Source organism: Castor canadensis, chromosome 17 (genome assembly GCF_047511655.1).
Source record: "Castor canadensis chromosome 17, mCasCan1.hap1v2, whole genome shotgun sequence".
NCBI lineage: Eukaryota > Metazoa > Chordata > Mammalia > Rodentia > Castoridae > Castor > Castor canadensis.
Genome location: NC_133402.1, coordinates 22,264,575 through 22,280,681, shown reverse-complemented (window position 1 = coordinate 22,280,681; position 16,107 = coordinate 22,264,575). Strand labels below are relative to the sequence as shown.

Genomic DNA, 16,107 nt, shown 5'->3' with positions numbered 1-16,107 from the left:
TTGAAATTGAACTCTCTGGGCAATGCCTAGGAGTTAAAGAAAGGTAGAAGAAGAGAATCCTGATAAAAGGTTGAGGAGTGGCCGTAAAACAGGAGGAAACCAGGAGCTGCAATCTTGCAAGGCTAAGACGGAGTGAGGGTACAATACTGCCAAGGTTGAAGGTCAGTTTTTGACATTTTAAAACCTGTTGAAGTCACCATAAGAGGAGGACTAAGGTAGAAAGGAGAAAAAAGGAGGGGATGAACCATTTCGGGTTATAATACATATATACATGGAGCTGTCATGATGAAACTCCCTGTATAGTTATCTTAAACAAACAAAAATGTCTTTTTTCAAAACTGGAGGACAGGAAGGTGAAACAGGTCCTGTCTGGGGATTGGTACCACTGGGAGGATGGAGGATATAAGGAAAGGGTGCAGGAGGTGAATATGGTGGAAATAATTGTGTACTCATGTATGAAAATGGAAAAATGAGACCTGTTGAAACTATTCTAAGAATAGGGGTAGGGGAGTAAAGGAGAATGATGGAGGGTGTGAATTTAACTAAGATAAATTGTAAGCACTTTTGTAAATGTCACAATGTACCCCCAATACAATAATAATATGACAAAAATGAATTTAATACTCTACAGGTAAAATTTATAATAAATGTTCATGAGAAAATAAAAGACAAATAAAAATAAAAAGGATTATGTAAAAAAAAGAAATATGGCAGAGTACTGTGGGATCAGAGAAGGAAACATTCATTAACTGTTGGAGTTTGGGAAGGTTTTATGTTGTGGGTGATATTGAGCTTTGTTTTCTTGTTTTGTTTTTATGGTGCTAAGGATTGAAGCTAGGGCCTCACACATGCTATTGAGCTGTGTTTGAAGCCTTCAAAGTGTTTGCCACAGAGAGGGGAAGAATATATGTAAAAGTATGATGGTGCAAACTCAATGGTGTTGGGGTAGGGCAGATTCACTGTGACCCAACGATAGTGTGCAAAGGAGGCTTTGACAGTATAGCACTCAAAAAATATTGTTGGCTACATGGATGAATAAAAGAATTAATAGTATATATAGACCAGGAGCTCTTATATATGACCTAGGGAAACAGAGAACTCTTCTTTGGAAAAGTGAATTCTAAATTTCAGCTTAAGAATCAGTCTTTGAAACACAGTCCTTGCTTACCTTGGGAAAGGCGCATTCAGAATTAATACTAGTTTATCTTAGAGATTTTGTCTCCTGATTGGTTACACAAAGACTTACTCTGGAATTAAGTACCAAAATGTAATGACTGCCAGAAATGAAAAGTAAATGATTGAACTTAACACTTTATTCATCTAGATGGAGTTAGTGCTTATTGTTTGCCATCTGTTTTCAGAAGTTGATTTATTTTACCTAAACCCGTGGTCTCAGAGTGAAAGTGTGCACCTCCAAGAGTACACAGAAGATTTATTTTGGAATATAGGAAAAAAATGTTAGCATTTTCCATTTATACTGCTGCTTATACCATTGTTTATTTGTTTTTGTGTATAAGATACACAATATATGTACACATGAACACACATGCATTTGCTATGCACAGCACCTACATATACAGTATACACTTATGCACACATGCACACCTACACACAAGACAAGTGATGTTGCTGTTCCTCTTCCCTTTACACTCTTCTGGGCATGTGTTAGAATGGTTTTGATATCTCTACCTTGAGCCATCAGTATAAAAAAGGTATCTTAAAATATTTAAAAATTGTATCTGGTTTTTAAAAAGAATATGCCCCATTTAATACTAATTTAAAGAAACACCTGAACTGAACAATACCTTGTAATTCATTTTTATTAATAAATGCACACTTGTGGGTACTTGAAGTTATTTATACCTAATAGGAAGTTTTCAGTAAGTAGTCATATTTCCTTAGTGAGATGGTAATGTATTCCATCAGTATCTTTGCTGCACTGGGCCCCTGGCTGACATTCTCCCTTTGAAGCTGGTTAAAAGCCAGGGCAGTGAAGGTTCCTGTATAGTCCACAGGTGGCCCTAGCCTCTCTGGGTGCTGTTGTTTGGCACACACTGACATCTAGAGTTCATTGTGGCTTATTTGTTCTGAGCGTTTCTGTTTAACCTACTGTGGATTTTCTGTATTTTGGCATTAATACTTGTATTCTATTCTCACTTTTTGTTGGTGGCATGATGTGAGTTATTTTCATACTCTGTTGGAAGAATGTGCACTACAGAAATAACTTTTGTTTCAAGATACTTTTTAAAGTGAATTTCTCTCATATTTTCTCCCTCCCAGCAATTCTAATTGTCCTATCATTTCCACAACCCATACAGACTTCTTCCACTCAAGATTGAATATGTGGTTTGCTTTCAGACCTTCATGGTATAGCTACCACACACTGCTTATGTTGAGTGAAAAAAACAGGGTACATGTTATAAAAGTTTCTGAAAATGTTAAGCTGAAGTTTTGGAAAACAGTAAGCTTGGCAAGTTAAGAGCATATTTTTCAGTTGCATTTTCTTGGGTTTTTGAGTTTTTGTAATTATTATCAGTTACAGTTTTTGTGTACCCTGGCATCCTTCTGTGCATCCAGTTGTCTCTTCCATTTTCTTCTGTTTGTTTTTTTTTTTTTAACTGATTGGTGTAGGCACATTCACATGGCTGTTGTCCTGGAGTTGGATTTTCAGCATCTGAATTGAAAATTCAGTGTGTCTATGGTCTTTCGTAGTTGGAAAGTACTCTTCTGTTTTCATAAGTGTTGTTCTTCTCCTGTCATAGCAAAAATAGACCATGTTTAAGGTTGTGTTACCAGTGACGCCATCCACACAGCACATAAGCGGCTCTACACCTTGCTGTCTGCGTTCTGAGCACTTTTCTGGTCATTAGGTTATCATTTTCCCTTTCTTTAAAGGAGGGCGTGGAAACTGAAGATTACTTTTCTTTCTAGATGCCATTGTTAAAACTCTGGCTGAGGACTTCATGGTTCTCACTGCCAGCTCTTCCTTCAGGTTGCTTCCTTTTGCCTTATTGTTGAAAAAGATGCCCCTGGCCCAGTAAGAAAAAAGTGCACAGAAGTTACAATTCTTCAGAGTGCTATCTCAAGTAATTAGACCATCCTCGTTATATATTTGTGTATATGCTGAAGGATGAAATGACTACTTGGACAGTATTCTCTTGTGGGTAAAAGTCTTAAAAGGTGGATTAAAAGAAAATCCACACCTCAAAACAAAAACAAAAACAAAAACCCAAACTGAACAAAATATAGAAACCCCTAAAGCCACTCCTCATAAGTCACTACCTGTCTGTTTGCCCTCTTGGCTGCTGTTTAAGAGAGGAGTGTCTTTGGTAGCATATCCGTTCACTGCCTTGGACACACTGTAATTTAAATCTGATCTGCCTGACCCTGCACATGGAAACATGATACTCTACTAGCTCTCAAGTGATGTCCTGTTGGGAAATCCTGTTTACGTAGGGGTTTAAAGGATCACTCGCAGATGCATTATAGGTGATACATAGATACTCTTCCTCTCATTCCATCCCCAAAGGTTTAAGAAATACTAATTTTTTTCTCATCCTTTCCGCCTTTCTTTTTTTTGATGGTACTGGGGTTTGAACTCAGTGCTTTACACTTGCTAGGCAGGTGGTGTACCATCTGAGTCACACCTCTAGCCCATAATTTTTGATATCACTAGACACATCTTTCCTATTGTGAATTTACTTTTGCCTTATCAGTAACAAGTGATTTTTAAATATAATTTGATCCACAGATGTGTGCAGCATTGACTTAATGCCTACTACTGCATACATCATGCTATGTAAAGTAACTTTCACACTTGATCTCAGCCAAAAGATTGAGAAGCAATTTACGTTTTAGTTCACAAAGGCATCCTGGTCTGATTAAAAGCATTGCCTATGTCTAGTGTGTTTCTGAAAGTTTCCATGTGACTAAGATGCCAGTATAGGGTTATGTAATATTGTGTCAAATGTCCTTTGTTATATATTTATCAAAATAGGTTCTATATAAAAACACATTTTTATGGGTGTCTTTCTTCAGATTCTTCTAAAGGAATGCAGTTATTGACAGCTTATTGGAGTTTAGTTTTTTTCATTGAAGAATGCTTTATACCTGTTGCCTCTTTCTGATATCTTTCACTTACAGGTTGTTGGTTTGTTTCCACATATCTCTTATGATATAGTTCTTGAGCGATCTCCTGAAAAATGCGTCGAGCGCTCTTCTTCTGTAAATAAAATGAGGAAAAGATCTATTTTAAGCATAAGCAATGATTGCTGCATTTCACCAGGTCCCCTTCCCTTCTTCCTTCCTTCCTTTCTTTTCTGTCTTTCTTTCTCTTACAGCCTTGCTTTTGTGAGGTAGGCACTTTACCACTTGAGCCACCCCACCAGCCCTTATTGTGTTGGCTGTTTTTGAAATATATTGTTGGATAGTTTATGCCAGGGCTGGCCTGGACTGTGATCTTCCTGTTTGTGCTTTGCTGTGTAGTTTGGGGTGACAGGCACGTGCCACCAAGTCTGGTCATTGGTTGAGATGGGGATCTCATGAACTTTTTGAACAGCCTCCCAGGCTCTGCCTCCTGAGTAGCTAGAATTACAGTCTGTTTCTTAAAATAGTGCAGATTTAAAGTAGTTCTAACTATTCATAATTGAAAAATATTTTATAAGTGTTGATAGTACCTTTTGTGAGTCTTCTTTTGTTTCCTTGTTTCTTAGGAGGTTAGATTTTGACTGCCAGGAAGAAAAGAAAAGTCTGTAAACATCTTTATACTCTCATGACAATTGTTAAAAGTATCTCTTGCTATAGTAAGATTAAATTAAAAACTGAAATGACAGACAGTAAGTTAATAATTTTTGTATCATTGCTGAGATGCTTTTAGTTCATTAAATGAATGTAACAACTCAACCTAATGTTTATTGTAGGATATGTAGTAATAACATACCCCATCTTATTAACAGATGTAGTCAAAATGAGTTCTTTTTTGATAACCTTAGATTTTTTGAATATTTTAAGGCAGCTTCTGATCTCTTCATTAACCTCTTTTTTGCCCTTAAATACTGTTCTCAGGACTTGCCAGATAATAGCACCACATCTCTTCCCCTGCTCCTCCCCGCCATTCCTCCCCACTCCTCACTCAAGCAGAATGCTATTGTAGAAGGTGATTTCTTAATTCCATTGTCTGGGCTCTTAAAAGAAAACACTGTAAATCATGTACTCTGGTTAATGATTCCAGTGATGAAAATCTGCCTTCTACAGCCCTCCTCTGCAGGTGGTGAATCCTGCAGACCTAGGATGAGTTGTTCCTGAGGCTAAGCTGGTGGAGTGGTAGAAATGATTTTCCCTGGGATAAGTACGGCTGTGGGAAGATCCATGCAAAAACATTTGACTTACTCTGAAGAGGACTATGAGGATCACACACACCCCAGTGATGTAGATTGAGAGCAGCACTATAAGCGCTATCAGGAGACTCTGCAGTTCCTTGCTGAGAAGTTTACTTTCTTAATTGTGGAAGGAGAAAGAAACAGTCATTGTTGAAGCATATTCTTGCAAATATATGTGTAAAGTATCACTGAAGCTATGACACTGAAGTGTCACCTCTGCTTGCTCCTTCATCTCAACATTTACTTAGGGTCTCTTGAGTCACAAAACATTCAAGCATATGATAGCTACAGCAGTTCATTGGTTCTTTAAATGTATTGCACCAAAATGGTTACCAATGAAAAGTAAAAAAAAAATCAGTTTACTATTTGTCATAATGCTAAGAATCACTCTTTTTTTCTTTTCTTTTCTTTTTTTTTTTTGCAGTCCTGGGATTACCAGGCAAATGCTCTATCACTTGAGCTACACTCTTAGCCCAAGAATTGCTTTTTATATAAAGTATTACTTAAATTTGGACTACATAGCAAGACCTTGTCTCAAAATGACAAAACCAAAATATTTAAACTTTTCAAGCCAGTGTGTTTGAGGGCATTTAAGTTTTCTTTTGTTAGAAATGGTGTCCAAGTATCATCAGGTCTGCTTTGGAGTTCATATGCTTTCATGTGTATTTGTTGGTGGTGTCACTTACAGCCTTGGAAGTGTTACAGTGGAATAGTGCCATCTGTAGAAAACCCGAGAAGGCCATCCACTGAGAATGATACTGCTCACTTCTTGCTTAAAAGACAGGCACGTTATTGTGATAAGAGCTCTTCCTAATGAAGTCCTAAGGTACAACTGCTGAGTCCATGCTCACATTTGGAATTTTTGCCACCTGCCAGGAGGGGTTTGTCCTCTCTAGTCACTGTGGCATGCTAGAAGGAAGAACATGGACCATCAGCCTGGGGATGGAGATGAACATGGCTCTGGCCCACCACTGACTGTGTGTGTGTGTTGATGCTGGGCGATGGGGTTGGAGTAGTTCTTGAATCAAAACCTCATAGCGGCCTGTGCTCAGAGCATGCCCTTCATTGGCTAGGGATGAAGCTAGCACATTTATCTCCTGGTTTCTGCATGCAAGAAATGATGATTTTAAAGGTCTGAGGAAAATGTAGTGATGTGCCAAACTAAAGCCTTAATGGACTGACCTCTTACCACTAATGTAGTCCCGCCTCCGGTTTGCTTAGCACTGGGAAATGCTATTCCACAGATGTAAATTGCACTGTCATTTAAAGTCACCCTGTTGACAGTGAGAGAAACTTGGTTCCGGGCCAGGGCTTTCTCCACTGTGAATTTGTGTTCCTTCTGTTTGCATTCATCCACACACAGAATCTCAGGCTGGTGAGCGCCATAGCGAAACCACAGGCTCCTTGGCTGCTCTGAAGGACATTTGGTCATAGAGAAGGTGCACTCTATGGTGACGGTCTTGTGAGTGGAGTCCACCTCCAGGTAACCTGGCTGCACAACAGAGACAGTGCAGGCTCCCGCAGCACCTGTGAGAGGAAGCAGATGAGAGTGGAGCAGGCCTCTTACTTGTGCATTTTTCTATGATGTTTTGGGCTAGGAAACCCAGCCGCCGTTCCTTTCTTATTCTTACCTTACCCCCAACCCAGACAGTCTATTAAAAACAGACCCCAGAGATCCTCACTTATCCTAACTCCCTGATGCACTGAAGGTCTGTGGGGTCAGCATGGTTAGCCCTGGAGTGGTGTGTCTGGAGTCACAAGTTTGGGGTTCTCCATACTCTTTGCCACTCACAAGCTTCCCAGTGGTCTTAGGAGACCATGGGACCTCCAGAGCCTGTTTCCTTTTCTGGATCCTTGCCCACAGGAGCATGTTCCCTGCTGCCATGCATGGAGTACAGGCTTAGGAGCACCTTTTACCCTGTGGGGGCTGGGACTGATGGGAATTCATGGCAGTTCACAGTGGGTCCTTTGTGAACCTTGTGTGTACTTGGGAAACATAACAGGCAGGACGTACACCTGTAGAGGTACAGCCATGGCCTGTGGGGTCCTTGGCTACTGAGCACAGACCAGGCCTGGCATACTACCATACTGTGGCTAACTAAGCAGATTTGGTTTCTCTCTGCCACTTGTACCTGGTTCTGTAGTCCCTTGTAGCAGTTACCTCATGTGACTAACAGTATTGTGATAAGGAAGCGAACAGAGACTCGTGTTCAAATCCCAGCTCTGCAATTCTTGCTGTCTGATCTCTATGTGGGGTTTCTTATCAGTGGGGACAGTGTTACTGACCTCTTGCAGTTCATGTGAAGTTTTAAGTGTGATGATGCCTAAGGAGTATTTACTTGCCTAAGCCACCAGACATAATAAAAGGCAGCAGAAACAGCTGCCTTTTATTATATGTACCACTGTACTCAGAGTGCCATGTACCCATTTTAGAGATAATTGTAGATAACTGTTCACAAGGTGTTCCCAGAGCCAGGCCTAGATGCCCTGTCCAGTGCTCTCTTTCTCCACTGTATGGTGCTGCTTGGAGCTTGGGTCCCTACCTTGACCTTCTAAGACCTGGCATGTGACACTGGAAAGCCACTCAGGTGCTTAGAAATGGGAAGGTCTTCCGTAGCCCCATTTGGGAGGCCCTATGTAACATAGTATTGGTTGAGGCAGGTTGGAATTTATGCAGGGTTTTAGTCTAACTTCTGCTTGGGTGTGTTTCTGGATGGTCTCATTAACTGAGTGTGTCCTTTGCTCCTGTGGATGAAATTAAATACAACTCAAGTGGTCTGATGTTTAAGTTTCACACAGGGCTTTTTTTTTTTTTCTTAACCAGATCAGAATAGAAATTAAAATTAGAATCATTGCAGTATGAGGCAAGTCTGTTCTCATGTTTTGATTTTAGAATTTCTCTGGTTTTAGATGAGTTGGGAGATTCCTAGTGACCTGATAAGCATAAAGCAGATGAGAGGAGGAGGAGGCCACCTGGGAAAAGCACCTGGCTTCTCAGTGCCTGTGTGTGCTGGAGCCTCAGCTGAGCCCAGGGGGCTGTACCTCTTGTCTGTTAAATACAGCCTCTTGCCTGTAAGCCTAGCTACTCCAGAGGCAAAGATCAGGATGATCATGGTTCAAAGCCAGCCCAGGCAAATAGTTCATGAGATCCTATCTCGAAAAACACCATCACTGAAAAGGGCTGGTGGAGTGGCTCGAGGTATAGGCCTTGAGTTCAAGCCCCAGTACCTAAAAATAAACAAACAAAAGGCTGGGCAGCCTCTCTCCTGCCCAGACCAGGTGTCATGGAGTCCAGAGGAACACGTGGCAGTAATGTTCTGTGCATATGGATGTAGGAAATGGAGTTGGTTCTGCACATCTAGCAAAGTAGACCAGTGCCTCCATCTCAAACTGTCTTTTAGACAGTTTTTAAAAGTGAAGCTGACCTGTAACATTTTCCTTTAAGATCTGATAGCCCAGGGTAGGATAAATATGGGAACTTGAGAGTGTCCTGTCTCTGCTATCTCAGGGTGGGAGCAACCCAAGAGAGCCCTGGCTGGTGAGGAACCGCTCTGCCCTCCCCCACTCATTCAGCCACATAGTAAGCAAAAATGAGAAGTGTGGATGATGTCTTGGCACAGTCTGCCAATTTCCTCTTTAATTAAGAATTCTTCTGTTCTTTTCTAGGGTGCTTTTCTTATCAGAATATCCTTCAGAAATACTGCAAGTTTATTTTGGAGGAGGCAATAAAAAGTCATCTTACTGTTTTATAGAAACCAAGTTAGAAAATCAGTAGAAAACTAAGCTTTGGCATTTAAAAAGTTTATTATTATAGAAAATTTCAAACATCTGCAGAAGTAGTGGCCCAGAACTGTGGCCCTGCCATCGCTGGCTCCAGCCGTCTTGTGTCATCCCTGCCTCCTTCCCCTCCTCCCCATGTTGTTGTGGGGCAAAGCCCAGACCTTCTACCTGCATCTTTCAGAGTATGTCTCTGAGAGACAAGAGTTCTTCTTTAAAAGTGTATAAAAGTAATACGTACTTACTAGAAAAACAGAGTATTGCAAGAAGTCATCATAGTTCTTTTGCCCAAAATAAACACTGTTAACACTTTGGTATATTTCTTTACAAATGAGAAAAAACTAATTTTAAGATTTTTGCCTCCTTTCTTGCCCTATAATCCAAATTTTGTGGGCAAATCTGAGATTATTAGAAATATGATGTAAGAAACACGTTCATAGGAAAAAAACCCTTCAATTCATAGGCAGAATTTTAAAAATAGCTATCTTATGGGATGGGTACTCCCTCTGGAAGAAGCCATAGCATTTTTGTCATGATAAATACTTTTGATTTACAGAAATCCAGCTTTTAAGAAACATCATTTGAAAATACTCAGCAAATTGTGTTCAGTGTGCACTGAGCAGAGCCAGTTTGCTGTATGGGAATGAAATCGCTAGTGACTAGCACATGTGATGTGAGGAGTATTTTCCGCTGTGTTTGCTGAGGTGTTCTTTAAAGCAGTGTCATGACCAAGGGAGTTGTCAAGGTCACTGTGGAACTGTCCCTTAGCTATTCGTTAGTACCTGGTTCTCTAGGGAAAAGGAAACTTATCACCTTAAACAATTTCTGTAATGTTGCACATTTAAAATTATTCTGTAGGAGCTTAAAATATAAATGTATTATGCAAGAAATAGCAATTAGAGAAAATGGAGGTAGGGGAAAAGTGAAACAAAACAAAACCTTACCGACATAAAATAGAATCAGACCGATTTCCAGACGAAGACTGACCTTGCCTCTGTTTGCTGTGTCCATTTCTCTGTGTGTGCTGGGGTGTATTTGAAAGGAGAGTTGGCCTTTTTTCCTCCTTTCTTTTTTTAGAAAGGAAGAACCAAAGAGAGGAACTCCTATTAAGGAACCATAATCGGGAACTTTTTGAAATTGTGTAAAAATGGTTTGTAACACAGTTTCACCATTTTAAGTGGAGGTTTCAGCCTAGAACTTGTTTTTAAATATGCATGTATTTTCCAGAGGTTCACCAGTCTTCACAGGGGTTATGTGTTCTTTGTGACTCTGCTTGACGCCAAGCGTGTATTCCCAGGATGGAGTGCTGTGTGACAGGTGGCCAGTTGCTGTTTGGGTCTGACTGTGTCCAGCTCAGAGCCAGTACTGGGCCTGGAGGAGCAGCAGAAGGAAGCCCCTTCCTGTAGGGCCGAGAGAACTAGTAAGCCACACGTCCTCATGCAGGGAAGAAGTAGGCTGACTGTTAACAGTTTTGAACTCAACAACCTTTTTACTGTGTTAAATGTGTGGCCTCTGCTCTGAGTCCTCACTACCCCTTCTCCCCACATGGGCACTGTCAGTCAGGTTCTTTGTAGGCAGCAGGAAGTGACTCAGGCTGACCTCAGCCAAGGGAGGCTTAATGATGGGCCTGGGAATCGTGTGGGGCCCACACCTGGGAAGAATGCGCCGTCCTTCCGAATATGGCCTGAAGTATGCCCTGCTGCCACCAAGCACTAGGTGCCATAAACTGTCATCAGCAGCATTTGGCTACAGCCTTGGCTACTCACTCTCACTGCCACTGCCCTGCCCTGGAAAATCAGCCTCCTATCCCACTTCTTTGGTCACCAGCTCTTAATGCCATCCAGGTGTTGGGCACATGCGTCTGAGTCTCAGTGACATGCCATTGTCTCCACTGCAGGAAGATGTGAAAGCTGCTGCCTGCCTCCTAGAATGTCTAGAGGGGCTCCTCAGGTTCAGGGAGAGAGCAGTGGGTACCTTTGTACTTGTGCTGCCGATGGTGCAAGGTCTCCTTATCAGAAAGTTAGTCTTGGTGGGCATTTAGTAACACACTCAAGTTGTGTATTCTTTACATAACCACAGTGCCCCACATTTAAATATACTGTCATCTTTGTCAGTGCATGTTGTATTGCCTGGTTCCCCATTCCCCGAGCACCTGATGCTCACAGATGCTTGACAGATTTTAGTTACTGTTCCAGGAAATGCTAAGTGGTCCCCCATTCTGGTGTTCTACTTCTCTCTGGTCTTGGAGCTTAGTTTTTATGAATTTGTTCTGAAAAGTTGGGGAATTGGGCCATCTTCTCTTGAAAAGCACACTGGTGATCTGTCTTTTATAAATTAAACCACTTCATGAGCCTATTTTCATTTTCAGCCTGATAACACTCTCTAGGTAATAAGTTGTGTAAGTTTATCACGTCAGTGATGTTTTCTTGCATTTGTGCAAATTCCTTTGTTAAGTATGACTCAGTATTCCAGTATTTACTGACCAGCTTTCCAAACCCACTAAACATTACAAACTCTTGGTCTGACGGGGGCACTGCCTACAGGTCTTTTGGAAGATGGTTGGGGGAGCTGTGCATGCACACCACGCTGGGGCTGCCTTTCTGCTTGGATGCCCATTGACCTCATCCTCTGAGCCTGCCTGCCTGCCCAAGGGTGCCCAGAACTGGGAGAGAGACACAGTCACAGGGCTGCTCATGCCTAGAACATGCCAGTCCTATTCCCCACCCCCCACCCCGCCACTTCCCTTTTTAAGTAATTTGTTCAAGAATTTAACTTAATGTCTTTATTTGTTTTAGTAGGTGGCAAGTGGGAGAAACCATCAGAAATTTTGGAAATCAAGGGACAGAATTGGGAAGAACAAGTGAATAGCCTGCCTGAAGTGTTCAGAAAAGCTGGTTTTGTCATCGAAGCTTTCACCAGACTGCCATACCTGTGTGAAGGCGACATGTACAATGACTACTATGTTCTGGATGATGCTGTCTTTGTTCTCAAACCAGTATAAACATGTAGAGGCCGAAGTCTTCAGAGTCTGCCCCCACAATCTACCCTCCAGAAGAGGGTCTGCGCGCATGGTTAGTGATGGAAGACTGTGGGGACTGCCATTCTAAATATCATGTAGGAATTTAAAAAGCCAAAATACTAATTATTTCTTTGTAGTGTGTAAAAGGAATGTTTTTAAAAAAACAGAACCCCAGCTCTCTGTGGATTTTTATCAACCCTTTACTCACTTAGGGTGACAGTCCAGTGCAGGTCACACTCCACTTGTGTTGGAAGATATTTTTTATACATTTGCTGTGGGGACTCATTCCCAGACAAAGCAATAGTCATGAATCCATGGAACCAATAAATGGACCGTTTTTAATAAAATGAAGACTGGCAATAAAGCTGTCTATTTAGTTCCAAATATTGGTTATAAGGCCTAGCCACTGATTCTCTTTCCTCTTAGAAACTTCCTGTTACTGTTCAAGACAATGTTTTTAATCATGCTAATAAACTTTTTTGGAGATGACCCTGGCATCACATTTGAATTACTGTCAGGCCCCCGAGCACTTGTCATTGCTTTGGTTTTGGGAGTGCCCAGGTAGTGGTATTATGGAAAGATGGGACGCTTTCTGTGTGTTGAAGAAGGCTTCAGGCTGAGGGAGGTGGAGAATGCAGACTGCGGGGGACATCAGATGGTCTCCATACCCCTAACACGAACGCCTATTCAGACATAGTGCGTGAGGGAGCACCCTGAGTCCCCAGTCAGTGTTGCTTCGAGAAGTGCACAACACCTCCTCTGACCTTCTGCTGTCTTGCACTCTACACTCAAAACTTTTTCTGGACAATCTCAGGTTCTCAGAATCGAAACATCCTGTTGTATTTACTGATAGACTGCACCCTAAAATGTCTAATGCAATTCCTACTCTATACTTACATACCCGTTCCTCAGAACTGGGCTCATCCGAAATCCTTCACTGAGTGTAATATTTGCCAAGAATGTGGTTGCTGAAGACCATGTCAGACATGCATTCTAGAATTCATGAGGGCCTCTGATCCTAAACTTAGCTATGTTGCAGTGCAGAACTCATTAGCAAGATCAGAAACCACTGTGGATATTCCAAAAAAGCAGAGTGCTTGACCCAGAACCCAAACCTCCGTAATAACAGATGGTAATCTGAGATTGTGGGGATGAACAGTATGTTACTCTCATAAGTTTATTTTTTTATCCAGGTGTTGCATTTAGTGTTCTCATTTATAAACTCATGGAAGTCATCAACTTGACACATTTACTGGCACACTTGCCACGTAAAGGAGAGTTAAGACTTGAGAAGAATTTGTTTATTACTCAACAGGAGCAGGAGTCCCATGTCCTCATGCCAGTATCTTCCACTATTACTGTGTAGTCATAGGAAGCGTTGGGTTATGTGGTTTATGCAAAGTTGTTATCGGTGTGTTCTAATAATTTTTCTCAGAAATTCAAATGAAATGCTTATCACCCTAAATGGTAAAACTGAGTAAACTGAGTGTAGTTCTTGTATGGTGGAGATTTGCTTCTTTATAAACTGTCATAATCAGGGTTGCTGTTTAAGACTGTCAAATGATGGATGTTCAAATAGGCAGGTTGCCCCAGTGTCATAACTTTCAAGTTGAGAATTAATTTGATGGTCTACTAAAACACAGCTCACTCTTAACCCAAAAAAGGCAGAGAAAGCACCTACACTTAAAAAATAAACAGCTTTTCAAAATCTGAGGTTCTCTGAAGACCGATTTATTAAAAATGCCATTTTGTGGCATTGAAACCAGCAAATGCACTCACATTTTCTATCTGATCTTGGTGGTGTGGCACAATTCCGCTAGATGGCAGTGTTGCTTACTGAGTGTCAGTGTCTCCCCGCCCCTCCAATGGAATCATGGTTTTTTCCCCAAGTACAATAAAGCTGCCTTGTGTGCACCATTCCTCACGTAAAGTGCTTCATATCAAGTTAAGGTTGTGCTAGAGAAACTAAGAAGAGCTCCACCAGTGGTCAAAGCCAGCTAAGCAATGAATCTTCAAGGTCAGTGGAGAAAGGAAATTGAAGCTGCACCTGGCATTCTTGGCTCCTTGCACCTGCATTCTAAGTCCCTTGAGTGCTGAGCCTGCTGGGCTCAGAGAAGGCCACGTGGGAAAGAAGATACTGTGCCCCGCAGTCACTTCTCCTTTGAACGAGGCAGTTATAACTGCTGCCACAGCTCCTACCATCCTGCTTGAGCCACTGCCAACCTTGTAACAGAAAACCAGCTGGGGTGGGGGTAAACTTAGGTCTTTCTGTGTAAAGTTTCTTTTCACTTTGTTCTGAGTATGGGATCAATAGCTTGGTAATGAAGCAAGATGTTTTCATCAATTGCTTCCATCATTTGATTATTGCTAGGCATTTCTTTTCTCTAGCGATAGCATATCCGTCAGCGTCAGTGGCTACAGTGACCTATCATGTTTGTGTCAATACCTAAGTCCCCCCAAATTACCTAGCATCCCACACATCTGTGTTACAGCTGGAAGACAGAGTACTAACCAGGGTGGCCTGGGAGTATCTGGAGCACAAAACGGGGTTCCTTGTTGGTTGGAAACAATCAGGTCACAAACTTAACAACCCACTTATCAAAGCTACAGAATAGTGGAGGAAGTTCACATGGTACCCATGCTAAGGAGCAAATGAAAAAAGTATAGCCAGACATTAAGGGACTAGCACAGCAATAGGAGATTCAGCAGCCTGCCTGTTTGTAATCAGTGGGTGAGGGGCTAGTAGCTAAGCTACAGGGTGGCCTCATTTATTTTTCCAATTTTTTCATTGTAGTAAAATATGCTGAAATAAACCAAACCTTTTTCAGAGATATTAAATACATTCATATTGTGCAGCCATTACCACCATGCATTGGCAGAATTCTTTTCATCTTGCAAAACTGAGCCTGCACCTGTTAAACAACAACTCTATTCCCCCCAGCCCCAGTCCCCCACTTTCCATTTCATTGCTCAAGGTGCTCGTGTAAGTGGAATCGGACAGTATTTGTCTCTGTGACTGGCCTCTTTCACTTAGCATAATGTCCTCAAGTCTCATCCATGTTATAGCATGTCAGAATTTCCTTTTAAAGGAATATTTAAATATTCCTTTAAAAAAAGGAATATTTAAAGGAATACTGTGTTGCTTACCCATCAATCCACCAATCAACACTTAAATTGCTTCCATGTTTCAGCTATTCTGAATGATGCTGCTGTACTGGGGGAATGACTCAAGTACTAGGGTGTCCCCCTAGCAAGTACAACACCTTGGGTTCAAACCTCAGCCCTGTCAAGAAAAAACACTGCTGTGATCATGAGAGTACAAACATTTCTTTGAGACTACTTTCACTTCTTTTGGGTGCACACCCCAAAGGGAAACCGCTGGATCACATGGTAATCCTATTTTTAATTTCTTTGAGGAACCACCATGCTGTTTTCCACCATAACAGCACCATTTTACATCCCTGCCCACAGTGCACAGGCGCTCCAATTCTCCACCTCCTCACCAGTGCCTAGCTTCTGTTGCTTCATAGCGGCCATCCAGTGGGATTTTCATTTGCATTTCCCTAGTGGTCGTCAGCCTTTGTTTTCATAATAGTTTGTACAGTGTTTGGTTTCGTTTGCTGGCCAAATGTGCTTTGTAGCTAGCTATCTACATTGACATCACTGACAACAAAATACTTTTTTCTACGAAATTTCATACTTTGGAGAACTGTAAGAATATTCTTTCATAACTAGAACTAAAGACTCCCCTGGGTTTTTGAGTCAATGTGCTGGTATTCATGTGAATTAAATAGTATTTAAAAAGTCATTTTAAAGTTACATTCAATACATGTAAAATGACAAGATTTTCCCCCACTGGGAAATAATGACAGATAGAATGCCTAAATGCTGCTTTCTTAATTAATATCCTGTGCGGGACACAGCACAGACTGT

General features: G+C 41.4%; 2 protein-coding genes across 8 annotated transcripts in view; one reads left to right on the top strand and one right to left on the bottom strand.

The window, feature by feature from the left end:
• Mettl9 (methyltransferase 9, His-X-His N1(pi)-histidine) overlaps positions 1-12,663 on the top strand; it is a 39,790-nt gene extending 27,127 nt beyond the window's left edge. For 3 of the 5 annotated variants that reach the window (XM_020176948.2, XM_020176946.2, XM_074059723.1), the window contains one exon: positions 11,951-12,663. In XM_020176948.2, the coding sequence (XP_020032537.1) occupies positions 11,951-12,156 (206 nt within the window). In that variant the 3' untranslated portion in view covers positions 12,157-12,663. The remainder of the gene's footprint in view (positions 1-11,950) is intronic. The other 2 variants (XM_020176947.2, XM_074059724.1) reach the window with 2 other exon arrangements.
• Positions 1,465-10,246, bottom strand: Igsf6 (immunoglobulin superfamily member 6). Of its 3 annotated transcripts, none has more exons than XM_020176951.2 (6): positions 10,100-10,246; positions 6,561-6,905; positions 5,389-5,495; positions 4,677-4,727; positions 4,111-4,222; positions 1,465-2,753 (listed from the first exon to the last, which is right to left on the bottom strand). In XM_020176951.2, the coding sequence occupies exons 1-6, from the start codon at positions 10,164-10,166 to the stop codon at positions 2,734-2,736; spliced, it is 702 nt and encodes a 233-aa protein (XP_020032540.1). In that variant the 5' UTR covers positions 10,167-10,246; the 3' UTR covers positions 1,465-2,733. The 3 variants fall into 3 exon arrangements, with proteins under 3 accessions (XP_020032540.1, XP_020032539.1, XP_073915827.1); XM_020176950.2 differs by having other exon boundaries at positions 4,142-4,222; XM_074059726.1 differs by lacking the exon at positions 1,465-2,753 and adding an exon at positions 2,760-3,029 and having other exon boundaries at positions 4,142-4,222.
• Positions 12,664-16,107: the final 3,444 nt, after the last annotated feature.